This window comes from Talaromyces stipitatus, genomic scaffold, assembly GCF_000003125.1.
Source record: "Talaromyces stipitatus ATCC 10500 scf_1105507295555 genomic scaffold, whole genome shotgun sequence".
NCBI lineage: Eukaryota > Fungi > Ascomycota > Eurotiomycetes > Eurotiales > Trichocomaceae > Talaromyces > Talaromyces stipitatus.
This window is the reverse complement of record NW_002990116.1, coordinates 175752-192326: the sequence shown is the minus strand read 5'-3', so window position 1 is coordinate 192326 and position 16575 is coordinate 175752. Positions and strand designations below refer to the sequence as shown.

General features: G+C 46.1%; 3 protein-coding genes across 3 annotated transcripts; all 3 read right to left on the bottom strand.

The window, feature by feature from the left end:
- Window positions 1-243: 243 nt before the first annotated feature.
- On the bottom strand, window positions 244-7017 carry TSTA_111770 (NACHT domain protein; the record flags this gene model as incomplete). The annotated part of the gene is made up of 4 exons (XM_002481288.1): window positions 244-5727; window positions 5797-6075; window positions 6142-6481; window positions 6553-7017. The coding sequence occupies 4 exons, from the start codon at window positions 7015-7017 to the stop codon at window positions 602-604; spliced, it is 6210 nt and encodes a 2069-aa protein (XP_002481333.1). The 3' UTR covers window positions 244-601.
- A 4793-nt stretch (window positions 7018-11810) lies between these two features.
- Window positions 11811-13419, bottom strand: TSTA_111760 (pantothenate transporter, putative; the record flags this gene model as incomplete). The annotated part of the gene is made up of 2 exons (XM_002481287.1): window positions 11811-13117; window positions 13186-13419. The coding sequence occupies 2 exons, from the start codon at window positions 13417-13419 to the stop codon at window positions 11840-11842; spliced, it is 1512 nt and encodes a 503-aa protein (XP_002481332.1). The 3' UTR covers window positions 11811-11839.
- Window positions 13420-13969: 550 nt separating this feature from the next.
- Window positions 13970-16237, bottom strand: TSTA_111750 (uncharacterized protein; the record flags this gene model as incomplete). Its single annotated transcript, XM_002481286.1, has 2 exons — window positions 13970-14576; window positions 14733-16237. The coding sequence occupies 2 exons, from the start codon at window positions 16235-16237 to the stop codon at window positions 13970-13972; spliced, it is 2112 nt and encodes a 703-aa protein (XP_002481331.1).
- Between the last annotated feature and the right edge of the window lie 338 nt (window positions 16238-16575).

Genomic DNA, 16575 nt, shown 5'->3' with positions numbered 1-16575 from the left:
ATGGGTAATCGTCAGTTATGGGATTTGCGGCTTTTGAATGTATCCGATCAATCGTTGATAATGTTATGCGGATCTCTAATTTAATTCGAATAAATTCCGTTTCCGGAAAGGATATTCGCGAAGTGTTACGATTTTGACTTCGAGTAGTGTATCAAACTACCGAGGTCTTCATGGAGAGATGTCAACACAGGCATGCACTGACAAGCCAGGGAGGGATCTAACGTGGTATTTAGGTATAGATCATTAACGTCCCGATCTCTATCAATGTGGGGAGTAAGTATGATTAACAGAGACTCTTTAAGCATAACATGGTCGATGCCAGGGTAGGATGTGGGACATATTGATTGCTGAGATAGATTTCATAGTCAATTGGTATTATGAAATACAATATAGCAGTATCAACTGCTAATAAATCATATGCTGGCTAGGATTCTAGACAATGAAATGACATGACAGAAGGACGTACGTAAAGATGAATATAGACGATACGACATTCTTGTTAGGCATACTAAGAGTTGCAAGGAAAGTAAACAAAAGCAGAAAATAATTAAGGGAGGAGCAAAAATAAAAAGCAAAGAATGAAGGTGAGTAGGTGAGCAATTTAGAGTTCCTCTTCCTCCTCGGCATGCGCTCCATTGAGAACCGATGCGTCAACAATCTCCCAACTCTTGATGTTAGTGTCCAAAAGGTCATCGTTCCGCTCAGCCTTTCCAGACCCAAACTTCTTCGGTGCCCATTTCTCTACACCTTCCACACCATTAAGATCTTCTTTAAATTCGCGGAAGATGTCCGCATTGAGGCGCTCAAACTCGCTGTAATCCTTTGGCCAGTCACCCAAACGTTCAATGGCGAGTTTCAACAGCGCTAGATGTTGACGGACGTGTTGGCCCTCTGTCCAGCTACTACTTGCAACATTACCAAACTCCATTGAATAGGTAGATCCGTCCATGCTCATACTCATATCACCACCCTCGAGTTCCGCAAAGGAAGGATCGCTGAAGACGCGGAGAATGTTTTCGTGTACTGCTGCAGATTTCTTGTAGTAGCGATGAGCAATTTCTTGACCGGACTTTTGATTTTGATAGCGTTGTGCAACGCTAGTGTACAGTTGAGATAGGAGAACCGACATCTCGAGTGTGCTAGGATGACGAGGTCCATGGACGCGGCGACAATTGTAAACAATGTCTTCCGCAAGGCGAAGTGCACCTGTTACCTCTCCCACAAGGTAGCGCACAAGAATAAACCGACGTCCAAGAGCAAATGTAACAGATGGCGGCCACGACCGTTGAGCGTCGCGACTGTTCCACAGTAGCGTCAGAAGCCAGGATAGGGACCGGTAGTCTTGTTGTTCCCCGAGAAGAGCAATGAGATTGTTCAAATGGCCCAGGCTAAGTCGTGTCAAGTTGATCTTTAGTTCTTTGACAACTTTAAAGGCTTCTTGCAGGATCACAGATGAAACCTTCAATAACTTCGAACGAGCACCTTCGTCAGATGCCGGAACAGTGTTACGCCCAGCAACAGCCAGACCAAGTTGAAAAACAAATTTCAGAATTGACGTGCTGCGATATTCCTCATGCGCAGAAATGTAACGGAAAGCTGCAAGGGCGAGATCAGCAGCGGCATCATATCTTTTATCCGTAATCAACTGTTGTGTATGTTCATAGCTCGCTATGCCGATAGAACGTAGGAAATTCTTAGTGCTGTGAACGCTGAAGTAGTTCAGCAGGGTGAGTGTAAAAATCCTAGCTTGAGAAATTTCGGTCAACTTGATCCGTTTACCCTCGGTCCCCAAGAAGTAATTGAGAAAATCTTCGTAGACTCGCGTGGCAATTGAGTGACGTTCCCTGGAGAGCAGGAATGCGTGGAGTCGTGCAGCATTGAATGTTAAACTTTGCAGAGTGGTACTTGTTGATCTCAATTGGCTTCTGTACTCCTCAAAGTAGATATACTCTGTTGTCAAAGACGAAAAGATCTCATTCAAGGTCAATGACGAGTTTTGGCGCAAGCTATATTCAAACTGGGCCAAGAACACGAGGCTCTGCCGGTCTTTGGATGTGAGATCGAAGCTGACAGACTTTGCATTAGTACTATCTTTCATAACAATTTGCCGGTATACTTCGTGAGATAGCTCGGTCGCCTTTTGAATCTGATTTGATGCAATGTAACTCGTTGCAATGGTAGATGCACTGGCAATGAGTCTGGTAGATGAGGTTTCTGTCGTGAGAATTTGCACTGTGGCCTCCTTCAACTCCTTAACGACAGTCTCCGTCTCATTACGCTTAGAGTAGAACGAAATCATCTCTTGCATCTTGGAGAGAGACTCCTCATGGGCCCAACCATGTGTCTTACGCACAGTAGTTATGCGACGCTTGAGAACGGAGGCTGCGCGTTCAATTTGGGCAGAAGAGACTGACTCAGATTGAGTTGATGTCACAATGGCAGTTTGTTCTTCGTAGATAGCATCCAGAGTGGCAGTAATCTCTTGATAGTCAATTTCGTCCGACTTGATTTTCAATAACTCTTCATACAGATGAATAGCCTCGATTTCAAATCGCTTTGATTCCTGGCAGATTTTGGCCAATGTCAAGGATGCTTGGATGGTAATTGACGCCGTAGCACCAAAAATAGCTTTGACCCTAGCTTGATAGTCGACTGTAATCTTGTGGATTACAGCGAATTCAGTCTGTAGAGCTCGAAGAGAGTGAGTATACCGCGTGAAAAAGGATTTAACAAATTCTTGGTCCTCAAATTTGGGGTTCAACTTGGGCTGCTGCAAGAAAGTTTTGTAAAGAATTTGATAATAGGATACCGCATCAGAATAACGTCCTTGAGTCCACAACTCTGTAGCAACAATTACGAGAGGCTCAAAGGCATCCGGTAGGCAGATGTCAGAGTCTTTATTGATCGCGGTAATGATCTGGCGGTAGTAATCGACAAAAATCGGACGTGGACGTGTCAACTCCGCTAGAGCCCAAAGATTGGTAATCACAATTGAATGGTGAAGGCCGTACTTTCCAAGATAGTCGCCGAGTAGTTCTTGACGAAGGGTGATTACCTTGTCTGTCTGGGAAGTACGTTCAAACAAGCGGAGAAGTTCTGTGGTGACGCGATCAAGAAGTTTATCTCCGACTTGACGGTCGGATCGAACTGCGCGATAGATTCTGGCACGAATATCTTCTTCCTTTCCGATACGACGACGGGCGTGATAGCATTGACTCAACCGCTCCGCAAGCTCAATGCAATGCTCAACGTGCTTGCCAGGCAGAGTAACATCTTGCAGCGACGGAGCAAACAGGGTAGGCCAGATTCCCTGCAAAACTCGTTTGATTAAACGCGTACCGTCGTGCCAACGATGCTGCGAAATGTACATTTCGAAGAGGGTTGATGTAGCAGTGATCGAAGTTTGATCAACTGTAGTGATAGAAGATGACGCTTCGTAGACAATCTCTTCAAGGGTGGTTTCAGACACGACTGAAGAGGACGTAGAGACCACCTTTAGCACCTCCTGCGAGGTGATATGGATACTTTCTTGGATCTCTTTATATGCTGACGTTTGGGTTCGGCTGGTGCTTTCGTAGAACTGCGAGACGCGCTTATAGACGGAGAGCGCAAGACTCGATAAGCCAACGCTCTTCATTACTTTCGCAATCTCGGCTATATAAGAGATAGATGTCTCAGTCGCGACGCTGGTCTGTTCATACTCTTGCCACGTTGTGGTCAGTAGAGAAGACGCCTCGTACTCTCTTTTTTGCGCTTTCAAGAATTTGGAGTACGCCAAAACAGCCTTGAATTTCTTTTCTTCCCACTCAGAAGAATAGTGCATGCGACATTCCTTGCTTGCTTGCTGCCATATCTGAACAAATGTCTTCTCTGCCAACTGAAATTGGCTTTCGGATGAATATTGCTCGGCTTTCTTCAAGAGGGCCCAGAAATTCTGGGTCTCTGACTCGAGTAGCTCATCTCTTTCCTCAACATCTAGGAGGAGCGTGGTCTGTGTGTCTGTCTCGATCTGCGAAGTATGGCCAGTCAGATGCACATGCAGGCTGCCACCAATGTCTCGAGCTTCCTGAGAATCGGCACCATATTGTTGTATGGTAGCCGACCGAAGTGAGAGGTAAATTTCTCTTGCCTTGGAATCTTCTTTTATGAGTTGGTAGTGTTCAGCCAATTGGGTCAGCGTTGAAATCACGATCTCAGAGGTTGCTCCGTAATGGGTTTTGTAAGCCTCCACCAGTAGACGAAGGATCTCCTCCCTCTTAGTCATGATGTCGGTCCTGGTCTCTGTGACCTTCTCGGCCGTCACTTCAAGGAAGAGACTCGCAAGTTGCGTGGTAATAATGTGTTGCGAGTTGAGGACGGTACGACTGATAGAGATCGCCTCGTAGAACAACTGGCCAGATTCTGGATAGCGGCCAATCTGACGGTAGAACAGGGCAAGTGTAAGGATTGACTGTAGTGTGGCCAGGTGATTGGGGGTAAGGACATTCCGAGTAAGTTTGGTAACTGTCGTGTACCATGATAGAAGAGTTGGAATTGGTCTGTGTTCCCAGACGGTTTGTTGCAATAGGTAGAATGTTGTACTTGTCGGGAATAATTTACCAAACTCCTTTGCTGCGCCAGCTTCGCCATCTGTAGTAAAGGTAGTCGTCTGGCAGAGATGTGTAAACCAGTATCGCAAGGAAAAATCAAGAAGTACATATTTGTCAAGAAGCTTGGATTTCTCGAAGCGATCAAAGGAGGTCAAGGAAGGTTCGTGGTCTTCAGTAATTGCAAATCGCGAATAGACAAAAAGTCTTCGCAACAGGTCTGCATGTCTATCTTTCACGGTAGGAACAAGCTTTCCCTTCGAGAAGACATCAATGACAGCCGATCGAACCTGACCATGTCGAAGGTAAACGTAACCATCTTCGACGCATACCAAAGAGTTGACAGGTTTTAGGAGCTTTAGCACGTCAAATTTTCGGTCCGTAACTGTGGCCTTGTCAATCTGAATAGAAAGCAGGGTGGACAGTTCGCTCTGAGATAAAGGGCGCTGTGCCGTCGCTAGCCAGATCACCATGAGCTTAGCTTCATCCGTGAGATCTGGTGACTGCAGAAACTGTGTAACCAAGTCCGTAATAGTCAGCTTCGAAGTGACTATGGAATTGACGAACTTTTGAAGGGAGCCAGCAGAATCTGCGCTGCGAGCGAGCTTGGCGGTAAGCTTAGCCCAGAGAAAGGAACCATTGGCAGCCTGCGTAATTCTCTCGATCAGGATTTCCTGATCTGTTTCTGGAAGAGTGGTATATACTGGATATGTTTCGAAACCGTTCCGTATCACAGCCGCAATATCATCAAAAATCAAGTCCGAGGTTATGTGTATGTTGGTGAGTACATTTGATGCCTCAAACTTTTGAGACCCCAAAACGACGAGTTTCAGATTATTTGTCTTCTTGGTAGCGGCTTGGAGCCTTTGAAGCAAGATCGACTCTGAGCCTGATGCTTCATCAAGACCGTCAACGACAAGAACAAGAGGTTTAGAGCCACGAAGAGGAGTACCGAGGGAAGTGTCTAGGGCATCCCAAAGAATCTTTTCATAGTCGTCGATGACGGTAACTTTTTTGCTGCGATCGTACGCATCAGAAAGAACCTGAAATAGGTGAGTATTGCCGATTCGTTTCTCAAATAACTGGCGAAGAATCGACTTCACCACAGCCTGGGGTTCTGTCTCGACCGGAACACGGGCATCTAACGGAATCATACCTAGTTAGTATTGTTTACAGAACTGAGTAATATGTGGCATGGCATTTCTCTTACTAATTGGAATGAACAGAGTGTTGTATGTTACGCCACCAATAGGATGTTGTAAATGATCGACAATAACCGAAGCCAAAACTGTCTTTCCGGAGCCTGATGCGCCTGTGATGGAGAGGCCTTTGAGTTGCTCGCTCTTAAGGAAACGGGTCAAGTAAGGACTCAACCAAAGGCATGTCAATTCCTCGCGATCGTGGGCAAGATGCGACGTATTTTCGGCGACGTTCGCAAGGACACGGTCCTCTGGGGCCAACCATTGTCTGATAGATTTGACTTCGGAAACTACAAGGAAGGATATCAGAACGCTCCTAGTTACAATAACGTGTATTGATATTCGCCTAAGCTTACCTCGTTCTCCATCTAAGTCATCCTTCAAGAGTTGATGTTTCCACATTGCCTCCGAGATCTTGTCACAACGGCTGCGGAAACTTTCTATCTGCCCCGAGAAAGTGCCGTATATATTAACGGAGATTATTGGTTTCGTCAGCCCACGAAGAGCTTTGTGAAAGTAAGTGGACACACTGGCCACCAATGTAACCAAGTCCGTCAATGCCAGAACGAGCTGTTCTTTAATCTCTTGGGACACGGCGAACAGCTCAGTGCGTTCGAGGAGATTGACTAGGACCATCGATATGCTGTAGAAGAAGCCAAATGAAATCCTAAGTGCTGAAGAATTTTCTTCACCCAGCTGTTAAATTGGCATCAGTTTCGAGACATTGTATTGTAAGTGGAAGCGAGAGGGGAGCTTCTAAGACAAACCTCTAGCAAGATTGCACAATAGCCGTATGCCAGCTGTGCCGCTAAATAGCTATCTCCCGCAAAGTGTTCAATAGCAAGATCAAAAGAGTGCAAACGTTCAACAAATAATTGGGCCCATGCCAAGACCTTGTCATAGCTACTTCCCTCTGGTGGAATCTTGCTCATGCGCTGATGACGGATCCAGTCTAGGAGCGTAGCATGATTTGCGTTCATCAGTTTTGAAGATGTTGTCCCGCCCAGTTCATCACCACTTCGTCGTTTTAGGGAGTAAACCACGTTGGAGATGGTTGAGGACTCTCCACCGGCGGCCGTCTTTCTAGAGACTCGTCGCGAGACAACAGAACGCGCAGCGCCATTGGAGACACTATCAAAATCAAGAATGCCGCCAGAGATTCGTCTCCAGTGTCCCCCAAGCCCAGGAGACAGAGGATGTGATGGTGACTCTACTTGTAGAGAAGGTGCCATGTTTGTTGTTGGCCGAGGATGGATTGGTGGGCTAGGGATAACAGATAGGGTAGCTTCTGGTTGCACAGTATTCCTGGGAAGTTCAGTGGTGTTCTCCTCAGTGCGATATTTCAATCGGTTGTCTCCCACCGATTGGTTGCGCTGTATAACCAATTTTGGGGGAGGAGGGGTATCACTCTCGGTTTTTCTGATGCAGCACTTGAAGCACTTGATACAAAACATTCAATAGCTTCTATACAAAAGAAATTGCAGAAAGGAAAGGAAAGAGGGCTCTGGTGACCTTTTTATGGGAATGCGTTTTGGTTTGTGGAAGATCCGTTTGATGACATTAGTGTCAGACGCGGTTGCACCTCTCCAAGCTGTCGATGAATTTAGAAACAGTGGAACCTGGAATAGTTTTGAAATGCAGAAATTGATCCGGCTACTCCGAGTTCAAGCTTCCCTTGCAAGAAGGACGATCAATGGGCCGGACTACCAGCTATTGTTTTCAAGATCCCTGTTCACATGAATGAGAATCTTACGGCATAGCGTACAAGCCCAGGTAGCATGAGCCGATAGGATCAACGTTCACTCGTCATAAATTGAGTAAAATAAATTGATCAACAATGATTCCCGTCTCGTCTTGCAGTTTGTCATGCACGAAGTTGACATGATTGGTTGCTGATCCATTGTGCGGTATGAACTGCAAATGTTGAGCAGAATCATGTGGCGCACACCTTGCAGCAAGATGGTCTGAACTTAGTTTCAAATGAACGTCCTGAACTGCTTGACTTAGCAGCCAAAAATCGTGGATAGCTCGTGGATGCTCTCGCAAGTGGAGAAGAAAGCTCTCTCAGCTAAGCCGCTCTAGCCGTCACACCCACCGAAGCTCTTAACAATCCAGTCCGCCGCAGGGTGTCAATACAGTGTAACGATACAATGAGTCCAAGGCACCTGAAAGCAGTATATGGCTGCCTGAACCACACATGAGTTCGACTTCTTGTGGCCATAGCTCGAGCCATTTGGCGAGTCTCGCCTGCGAGGTTCACTTGTAAAACATGCGGACGAAACCAATTGAGCCAACCGGAAAAAAAAGCCGTATATAAAGGTGCAGCTTGTACTACTCCACTAATTTCCGGATCAGTACAGAATGTTGCACGGGCAGGTGGTGGTCTGCTCTGCTCTCAAATTAGGATCAGAACATGGCGAAGCTATGTCTACATCAGGTTTTGTGGAACAGTGGGGCAAACTATGGCATACATACTCCACGATTCAAAGAGGATCGGTATTGAAATGTCTCTCTCAATAGCCTGGGGTGCGTCACCATGCAAGTAGTTGGAGCCTGTCCGAAAATGTTTGCTGGACTCGGTTTGACCCATGGCTTGGCAAAAAAAAGGGCCATGTGCGCGCCGACTCGGTTGAATATTTCTGACTGTGATTATTGATCGGTTGTAGGTCACCTTAGAAATTCTGCAAGCACGGCAAGGGTAATGGTTCTCTCATCAATAATGCGTAAGTAGTCTGGAAGGAAGACGTGGAGGTCTGGTCTGGCAATGATCTGTGGCGATGACCACGGGCTCAAAATCAGCTCAGGCTAAGTGGGCCAGCGGCCCGGCGGGAACCCTGAAAAGCCCCGAACTACCATCTCTTATACGACCTGGGTGAGTCTGGCTGGCGTCAAAGGGCGACTAGTGCTACGTACCTTAGTGCAGAATTTGGCCTGGTTGGTCCACATCTCTCCTCTGCGTCTTGTCACTTGCTGGCCAATACCCGCTGAATCGCTGATTGCCCTAAATGATCTGCTTCTCAAACCTTGCATTCCATGAACGATGGGTACTATTTGCAGCTGACGATTTGTTAATTCGATCCTGATTATCTACAGAAACCCCCGCGTTAGAAATAGTATTTTTACTACTCTCCGTTCGTCAATTTGGTCCGTCACGCTCCGAAGGAATTACATAATAACTTGAGGAACTTCGTAGTATGCCAGAAATAACTGAACTTGAACTCTGTAGAAAGAATTTAGAAGCGGGGTTCGTTACGGGTTGCACATAATTGCATTGCCTTAGATGTCCCGTGAGGCGTGAGCTAATGCTCCAAGGCGCTGTAAGTACAGCTGGCGCCGGCGATAGCTGGCTAGCAGTGGAGAAGGAGAACTTTCCGAAGCTAGCCACATCTGTCAACATTGTCAAGTCTCAATATAGCAGCCCAGTTGAGAATGAAACCGGGACATCCTTCGCTAAAATCATTGTTACAACCGAGGATCCCACCGTACCAAAGAGGTGTTAGTGAATATGACCAGTAATATTTCCACCTACGGATTCGGTAAGTAGATCTAACACGATACGAAGCTCGCCTAGATTCCGCCAATCGAACTTTCGAGCTCTGGATATACAGTGTACTAGGACATCGTGGGGCTGCTAGATGAATACATCATCTAGACGATCAGAGTAGATCATTCTTAAGGGGATCACATTTCAAGTCGTCATTGCTGTTTTCCTTTCGAGTGCGAGTTCTCGTCATACAATTGTCGAGTATGATGCATCTCAAGGCGGGGACTACAAAGACTGAGCAAAGAGTCAGGACTATGGATGAACCAATGGGCGATTGATAACTGGTTAGTCTGTGGAGTGCATGCATATAATTGAGACCATTTTTTGGGGCACGTATAAGCAGCGAATGACGCTGTTTTAGTTTGTCTTACGGAAACATCTCGATCATGACTAGCTATTACGGAGTATTACTAGCAGGGATAGCTGCATTATTATTATCATATCCCCCCTATGGTTTCTCATACATTAGAGTCCCCGATAATCGTGAGGTAGCTCAGCTATTGTCTCCAGTCATAAATGTGTGGTTAGTTGAGAAGCTATTGTTGTGGAGTTCCTCTTGGAGTATGAAGATATAAATGTAACTACCTAACGTGTCAAAGGTCATCCATAGCACGATATCACGAAGAACTATTATCATGACTTTATGTATGCATCTCTTCCCTAGATGATCTACCTTACAATTTTGGTGCGGTATTCTTTACAAACTTTCGTGCTTGCAGATAAATGTATAATACTGGGACCTATGGCTACTGATTCGCAATATGATTAAATAATATAAACTAGCTTGCATGAACTCCGTAAGACGTGATATACGATGTATTCGGAATCCACTGATTCAGAGCTTCTGGCCACATAATAGGTGCTATGGCAGGGATCAGCATCTAATCAAGATTGCGCAGTATCTCTATGAAAGATTAAAGAAAAGAGGAATAAATGGATCGCGTAAGTTAGTAGTAATTTTCACATCCTAGCATAACCATGCAGCAATTCCGCGTCTCAGCCAGCCACACAGCCTAAGAAGTATCATCTTCCGAGATACCGACACAATAAATATAACAATCACCGATGTAATAGAGTAGACGTCGCTATTCGATCAATGCATTTCCTTTGTAGCGATACAATTCATGGAACACTGAATAGGAAGTGGTCGAGCCACCGCTATGACCTTAGAAACTAGCCACATTGTACATAAGGTAGTGCGAATCTATGAGATCCCTCAAACCGAAAACGAACTACCGTAATTGAGACCCGATATTGCTCATAATTACTAGGAAACAGAACTTCAGGTGCATTGCGTAGGAATCCATGGAATAATGTAGAAATAAACCGATACTACCAATACATATGAGCATATCCGTATACCTGAACTATGGTAGAGGGCTTTGCGAAGTTGGAATAGTACAGAAATTTCCCGGTGAAGTCGAGTTACCTAACATTGCCCAGGTGAACGACTAAACTCTGTCAAACCTGGAAGTACGTACAGCTGTTCATACACAGACTCAAGTCGGCTACCTAGATAGTTCACAGCGCACTTCTTCTGTGTAATAAGGTAATGTCGACTCCTGACTAACCTTTATTTTTAACAGTATTGTCCCCCAAAAGAAAAAGTTTGATTTTCTACATATATACAATGGGCGTCATATTGCATAGTAGGATTGGCCTGCGTTTTCAAGAGCTCTGTCGTAGGAGTGACCCTATGTCGTCAAGTTAAGCTGACCATGCCTTTAATGCGTGTTCCTGATACTCTGTAAATAAGCGGTTCGTTGCTTTGCGTGTAGATTTGGATGCGCGGCCCTTGACACTGTCGTAAAGAGTCGTATATAGAGTCGCATGGGCTCGCGCAGCAACTTTGATGGTCTTGAATTTATCTTGCTGCCAATTCCTATGCTGCTATTTTTATATCAACTTCCTGTTTTTTTGTACGAATCGATGGCATTTTGATGGTGCTTTTGAAGCTCAATTTGGGTCAATTTGTACATGATATGTAAAAATTGATTCTGTTGAGCCGGAGCCGACCCGCACCGCCGACGGGTAAGGCGCTGCGACGGGTAAATTTCATCTTGGAACCATCACCAAACCTACTAAAAGTCACACTTGGATCACTTGTGGTGCCTAATAGTCTAAGGTGCTCTCCTATATTGATCTTAATACAACACTTCACTTAGATTGAGTAGGCGCTTTTATCGAGACAAAATAGTAGTGAAAACAAACAACACTTATATGCTGGTCTTATTGGACATTCATTCTCTCTGTGAATTAGTGGAAATTTTGCGAATATCTACAGGAAGGCATTGAGTGTTTATTCATATACAGTGAAGCAGTGAACTTACCTGGGTACTAGAGATATGGTCACAAAAACCTTGGGACTGGTTATAAAAATAACCTGCAAATACATACTGCATTCTTTTGTATCGTACTTCCATGAGCAGTCATTACCCAGCTGAGTAGTATATAAATATGTATATTAAATTTTGATGTCAGCTCCTAGCTTGAAATAACTTTTATATCTACTAGTCGACAGAAACACCCGTGTGGGTTTCCTGTTCTCCCTGCCCCTGTTGAGACTCTTCTCGTCTAAGATATTGCTTCTGCAAATTCCATCGCTTCTCAACATACGCGATTAACAACGTTAAGACAATCTCCAAGGCAAAAAACATCGCAGCTAGCTTGTATCCAACTTTAAAATGAGGGGACTGAGACGTGTTGTATGCTAGCAAAGGAACCCATGCATTGAAGGTAAAAGCCATTGTTTCCACAAAGCCTATAATCAGCATACGGTGCTCTCTCGAGTAAGCACAAACTTCATTGATCCAGGCGATAATCAGAGCACCAGCCCCGGTTTCTAAGAAGGTGAGAATCCATCCCGTCATCATTGCAGGAATATTGTTCGCTGGCCACACAGAAAGGATGATAGTTCCTATAAGCGCAATAATTGCTGCAAAGATGATTATTGGCCATCGCATCTGCAAAGCATCGCTGATCCACGCATACGATAAGGTAAAGATTATCTGAGCTCCGAAGCCGGCTGTCGGGATCAGGTTGACCTGTTCAACGCTATAACGGCCTGTGGATTTCAGCCAGACGTTGAAATACGAGTAAATTCGGATTCCGCAAACGTGTGCAATAAACAATAGCGAGAACAACCATGCAGCCCAGGTACAACCAACGTCGAAGAATGTGCGAGGCGTCAACTTCCGTGGAGGTGCATGTCCGGCATTCTTCATTCTCTCGATGGATAATTCCCTTTCTTTGGCAGTGAGCCACCGGCTACGCGTATCTGTAGGAGAGTCCGGCACAGCCCAAAAACCGTACAAGGCAATGGGGATTCCAATAATGCCGTCAAGAATGAAAAGCCACTGCCACGCCGACATTCCACTCCGGCCATTCATTCCCTTGTATAGTGCTGCCTGAAGATAGCCAGAGAACATCTGCGCAGCACTAGAGGATGCCTGAAAGATACAGCTACGCTTTCCAAGCTCTGCAGGCGTATACCACGATCCAAGAAGTGACATGATGCCGGGGTAAGCAGATGCCTCGAGCAACCCAATGAAGAATCGCAGCGTATAGATCGTGGTTACGTTTTTAGCTCCAGCCATACCAATCACCAAAATACTCCAAATGATTTCCAGAGTGGGCAACCAAATGCTCGGACGGACCTTAGTCAGGATGACCTGAGAGGGGAGGTTGCCGATGATATATCCGATGGTCCAGTAAGTCGTAAGATAGTTCAAATCATTACCTTTTAGTTTGAGGTCTTCCTTCATTCCTGAGACGTATGCATTTGAGACCTGCAGATTGTAGATGGACATCATGTTAGAACCATGGTCGAGAGAATGAACCCGGTAGCTATACGTACGTTGGTCTGGTCGAGATATTTGATGAAATACGCAACACAGACATACGACAGGATCCACCAGTCCAGCTTTGCAATCAATCTCCTCTCCTCAGGAGACTTATCTAGTGAATCCCAAATTGTACCTAGAATTCTCTTGCTCAGGGGCAGACGCTGGGGATAGCCGCCATCTTCACTTTCCGAGGAAGTGGTAGCCGTATTCCTCATCGACTTCCTCTCGTCGTCTTGCGCCGACATGATTCAATAGCTGTTGTAGACCTTGGAAGTTCGCGTGTGAAACTTTGTGGCAGGATCAGAAGCTTGTCGTTCTGCCCACATCTTTAAGTACTAGCCGAAAGAACAGTGACACACGCAGAAACCGCTATCAACAATCATCGATTTGATAGTAAACGGGCTAAAGGAATAGAGGCTACGTGGATGCGATTGCGACATCGATACTTACAATGAGTTCAACAATGTCATCTGATGCTTTCGGTTGGTCACTGCAAAGAATCAATTGTTGAGAGTCGGAGCACCTCCGCCTTGTCTTTCCGCATTGGGTCACCCGAAGCCCGAGCGGAGAACTCCCCGAGTCGGTGGTTCCGCGATTCTTATCGATAGGCTTTCACAGGACACGACATTCTCCATAGTCTATTTCTTCTGGCCGGAGTAAATCTCTCCACCACACATAAAAGATAGGTATCTCGATCGGGTTGATGCTTGGTTGCACAATTGCAGGAACTACGCACTGTTTGGCCACAGCATTCCATGAAAGTCAGGAGGAGCAGCATATTGGTATATACTACTATTAAAGAACCCCAAAACCCAGGTCATCCATGAAATCCGGCCAAGAGCTCGTAATGCGACCTGACTTATCCGCTGAGGCATCTGGGTCTGGGAAGTCACTGACTGCGAGCGATGTCGCTCCATACTTCTCGGCGGGAAACAACCTGGGCCCGTCGTCAGTTTTCATCAGCCTGGACGTGGACTCAAACTCTTTTACTGCGTGGGAATAAATCGTGGTCTCTCCAAGCGTGTCCTTAATCAATTCTTGGATTTCTCTACGAATAGTCTGCAGCGGAAGCAACTGCCGGTCATTCAGGGGAGCGTCCAGCACGGATGCGCCAACCACGGCATCGAGAACAGGATCGTAATGTCGAGCTAAAGATTGAAGACCTTGGTCAGCACGGGGTGTTGTTTCCACGAAGGATGTCGATTGCTGTTCTGTTACATATCCAGAGAATCGTTGCAAGACGCCTGCTGCGCGTTTAGCGGCTCCCCAATCTTCCGAGAAGGATTCCAAAACCCTTGCACATAGAGCCACGTCGTTAGCCATTCCATATAAGGTCGACTCTCCTCCTGTCGTGGAATTCGGGGATTCCCATGGCAAGATATAGTTTCGAGACTTATTGTCACTATGAACCTCTATATTCCCAGGACACGAAATATGTTTGAGTCGCCATACGTAGCAGTAAAAAAATGTGGCGCCCATCGTCAAGAATCGACATAAAGTGATCCAATTGAGAGGGAGGTGATTCTGCTGCTGTAGGATGAGACTGGCATGCACATACTTGCGTGCGGCAGAATGCAATTCTTCAATTTCATCCAAGGAACGTTCCACATTGAACCTAGAAGGGCTATATAGCAAAACGTAAAGGTTTTGATATCGTACGTTATGCCATGTAATAGTGTTATGAAAAGGCAGATGATCGGTGTTATTCATTGCTGAGCTAGACATGAGACATCCTTGCGTATACCAGTCGTCTATTTCACGGCGAGTGTCCTCATAATAGGACGTTGAAATGGGCGAACTCATCGCAGCCAGTCTCTGTGAGGATAATAGATGGATTTTCTGCATGATTCTTCCTTCAAGGCGTCGTAAAGAGACGACATGTCGATTCACCTGTAGAGTCATGGCATAGCTGTATCGGTCTGAGGATGCATATTCGTCGACGGTGATGCTTGGCAGCGGAACGGCGATATCATCATCGCTGATACCAGGTGGAAGGCCGTAAGAGACGCTGATCATGCGATCTAACACATATACAGACCAAAAGAGTCGCCGGCGACGTTCCAATTCGACCTGAGATATTTCACAAGAAGAACCGCTATCTCGTATAAGACCCATAGAGACTACCTTGCGCGTCAGAATTCCTGTAATTGAACCTGGTGGTACGCTGTTGGGTTCAAATAGAGAATATAAGGTAAGCAAGGTCAGGATCTCCAAGGATGCGAGGTCATTTTTGCACAAGCAATCGTGAATGATCTCCTTTTCCGGGATGTTGAAAAAGGGAACTAACGTATTACCAATTTCGTTTACTCGCTGCAGTGTTGTACGACCAATAGCCATGACCACAGCAAGGCGAGTTGGGATACGTGATATTTCCAGCAAGATGGTATCGTTGGTCGCCGATAGGAAGCAGGAAATCATGCATCGTACCATTTCATGGCGATCTAGAAAGGGATAGGCACGATGGACGTGGCGAAAGTACGCATCTACGAGGCGCGTGCCTGTAGCTTTATCGAGAAGACATGGCGGGTTGATGGTTTTGGGATAACCTTTTAGGGTTTTCCCAAAACCAAGCAAGAGTTCTTGCTGATGGCTGTACACAGTCCAGGAGTCACTGGCAATGGGGGCCTGCTCGGTAGGGATAGGAGGGGTAATTGAAGTTGTGATGATGTCCTGGCCGGTCTCAATCAACTCAACGGGGACTGAGTTGGGGGGTCGGGCCTCATTCACGAAGCGAGAGAGCCATGAAATGCGTTCTTGAAACGCCTTCTCGCGTTCCTGGGCCTTTTGGATAGACTTGGGAAAAGAGCATGGTAGCCAAGCTGCAAGACATAGACTGCATGACCCTTCCGCCGTACGGGTACACTTTTTTTTTAATCGCCGACAACGCCCGCAGGCAAACTGTGCAGAGTATCGCGAAGACTCTTCGAACTCATCTGGAGTTGACTGCGACGCGGAAACCGATGGTGGGTCCGAAGTACCAGTGGATTGCGACTGTTGTTGTGTGCGACGGCCGTTTCGTGGTGGAGGCTTTGATATGCGAAACTGCTGGAACGCGCCCTTCATCATCACCCAGAACCCAGCATCTCTATGGCGGTTCGTGACTTTCAGACGGGGAAGAAAACATCGAGCTGTTTAGCATTCTGGAATCCGGAAGCAAAGGAAAGCCTTTCGTTGTTACGTTGTGAACCTTTGTTTGCCTTGTTTGCACTTCTTGTCCTGGATTAGCTCAGCATGGCGTGATTGATAAGGATCCCAATATAACCCTAATAACCCTTACCCCTTACCGGTTGTGGTAGGTCTCTGTCGGAGGCTCCGAGCATGGGAAAATTGCCTATAGATTAATCAGTCACGCTGTACGGCATGCGAGTTCGATGTTAGACCAAGTTTTCTTCCCATTGCAC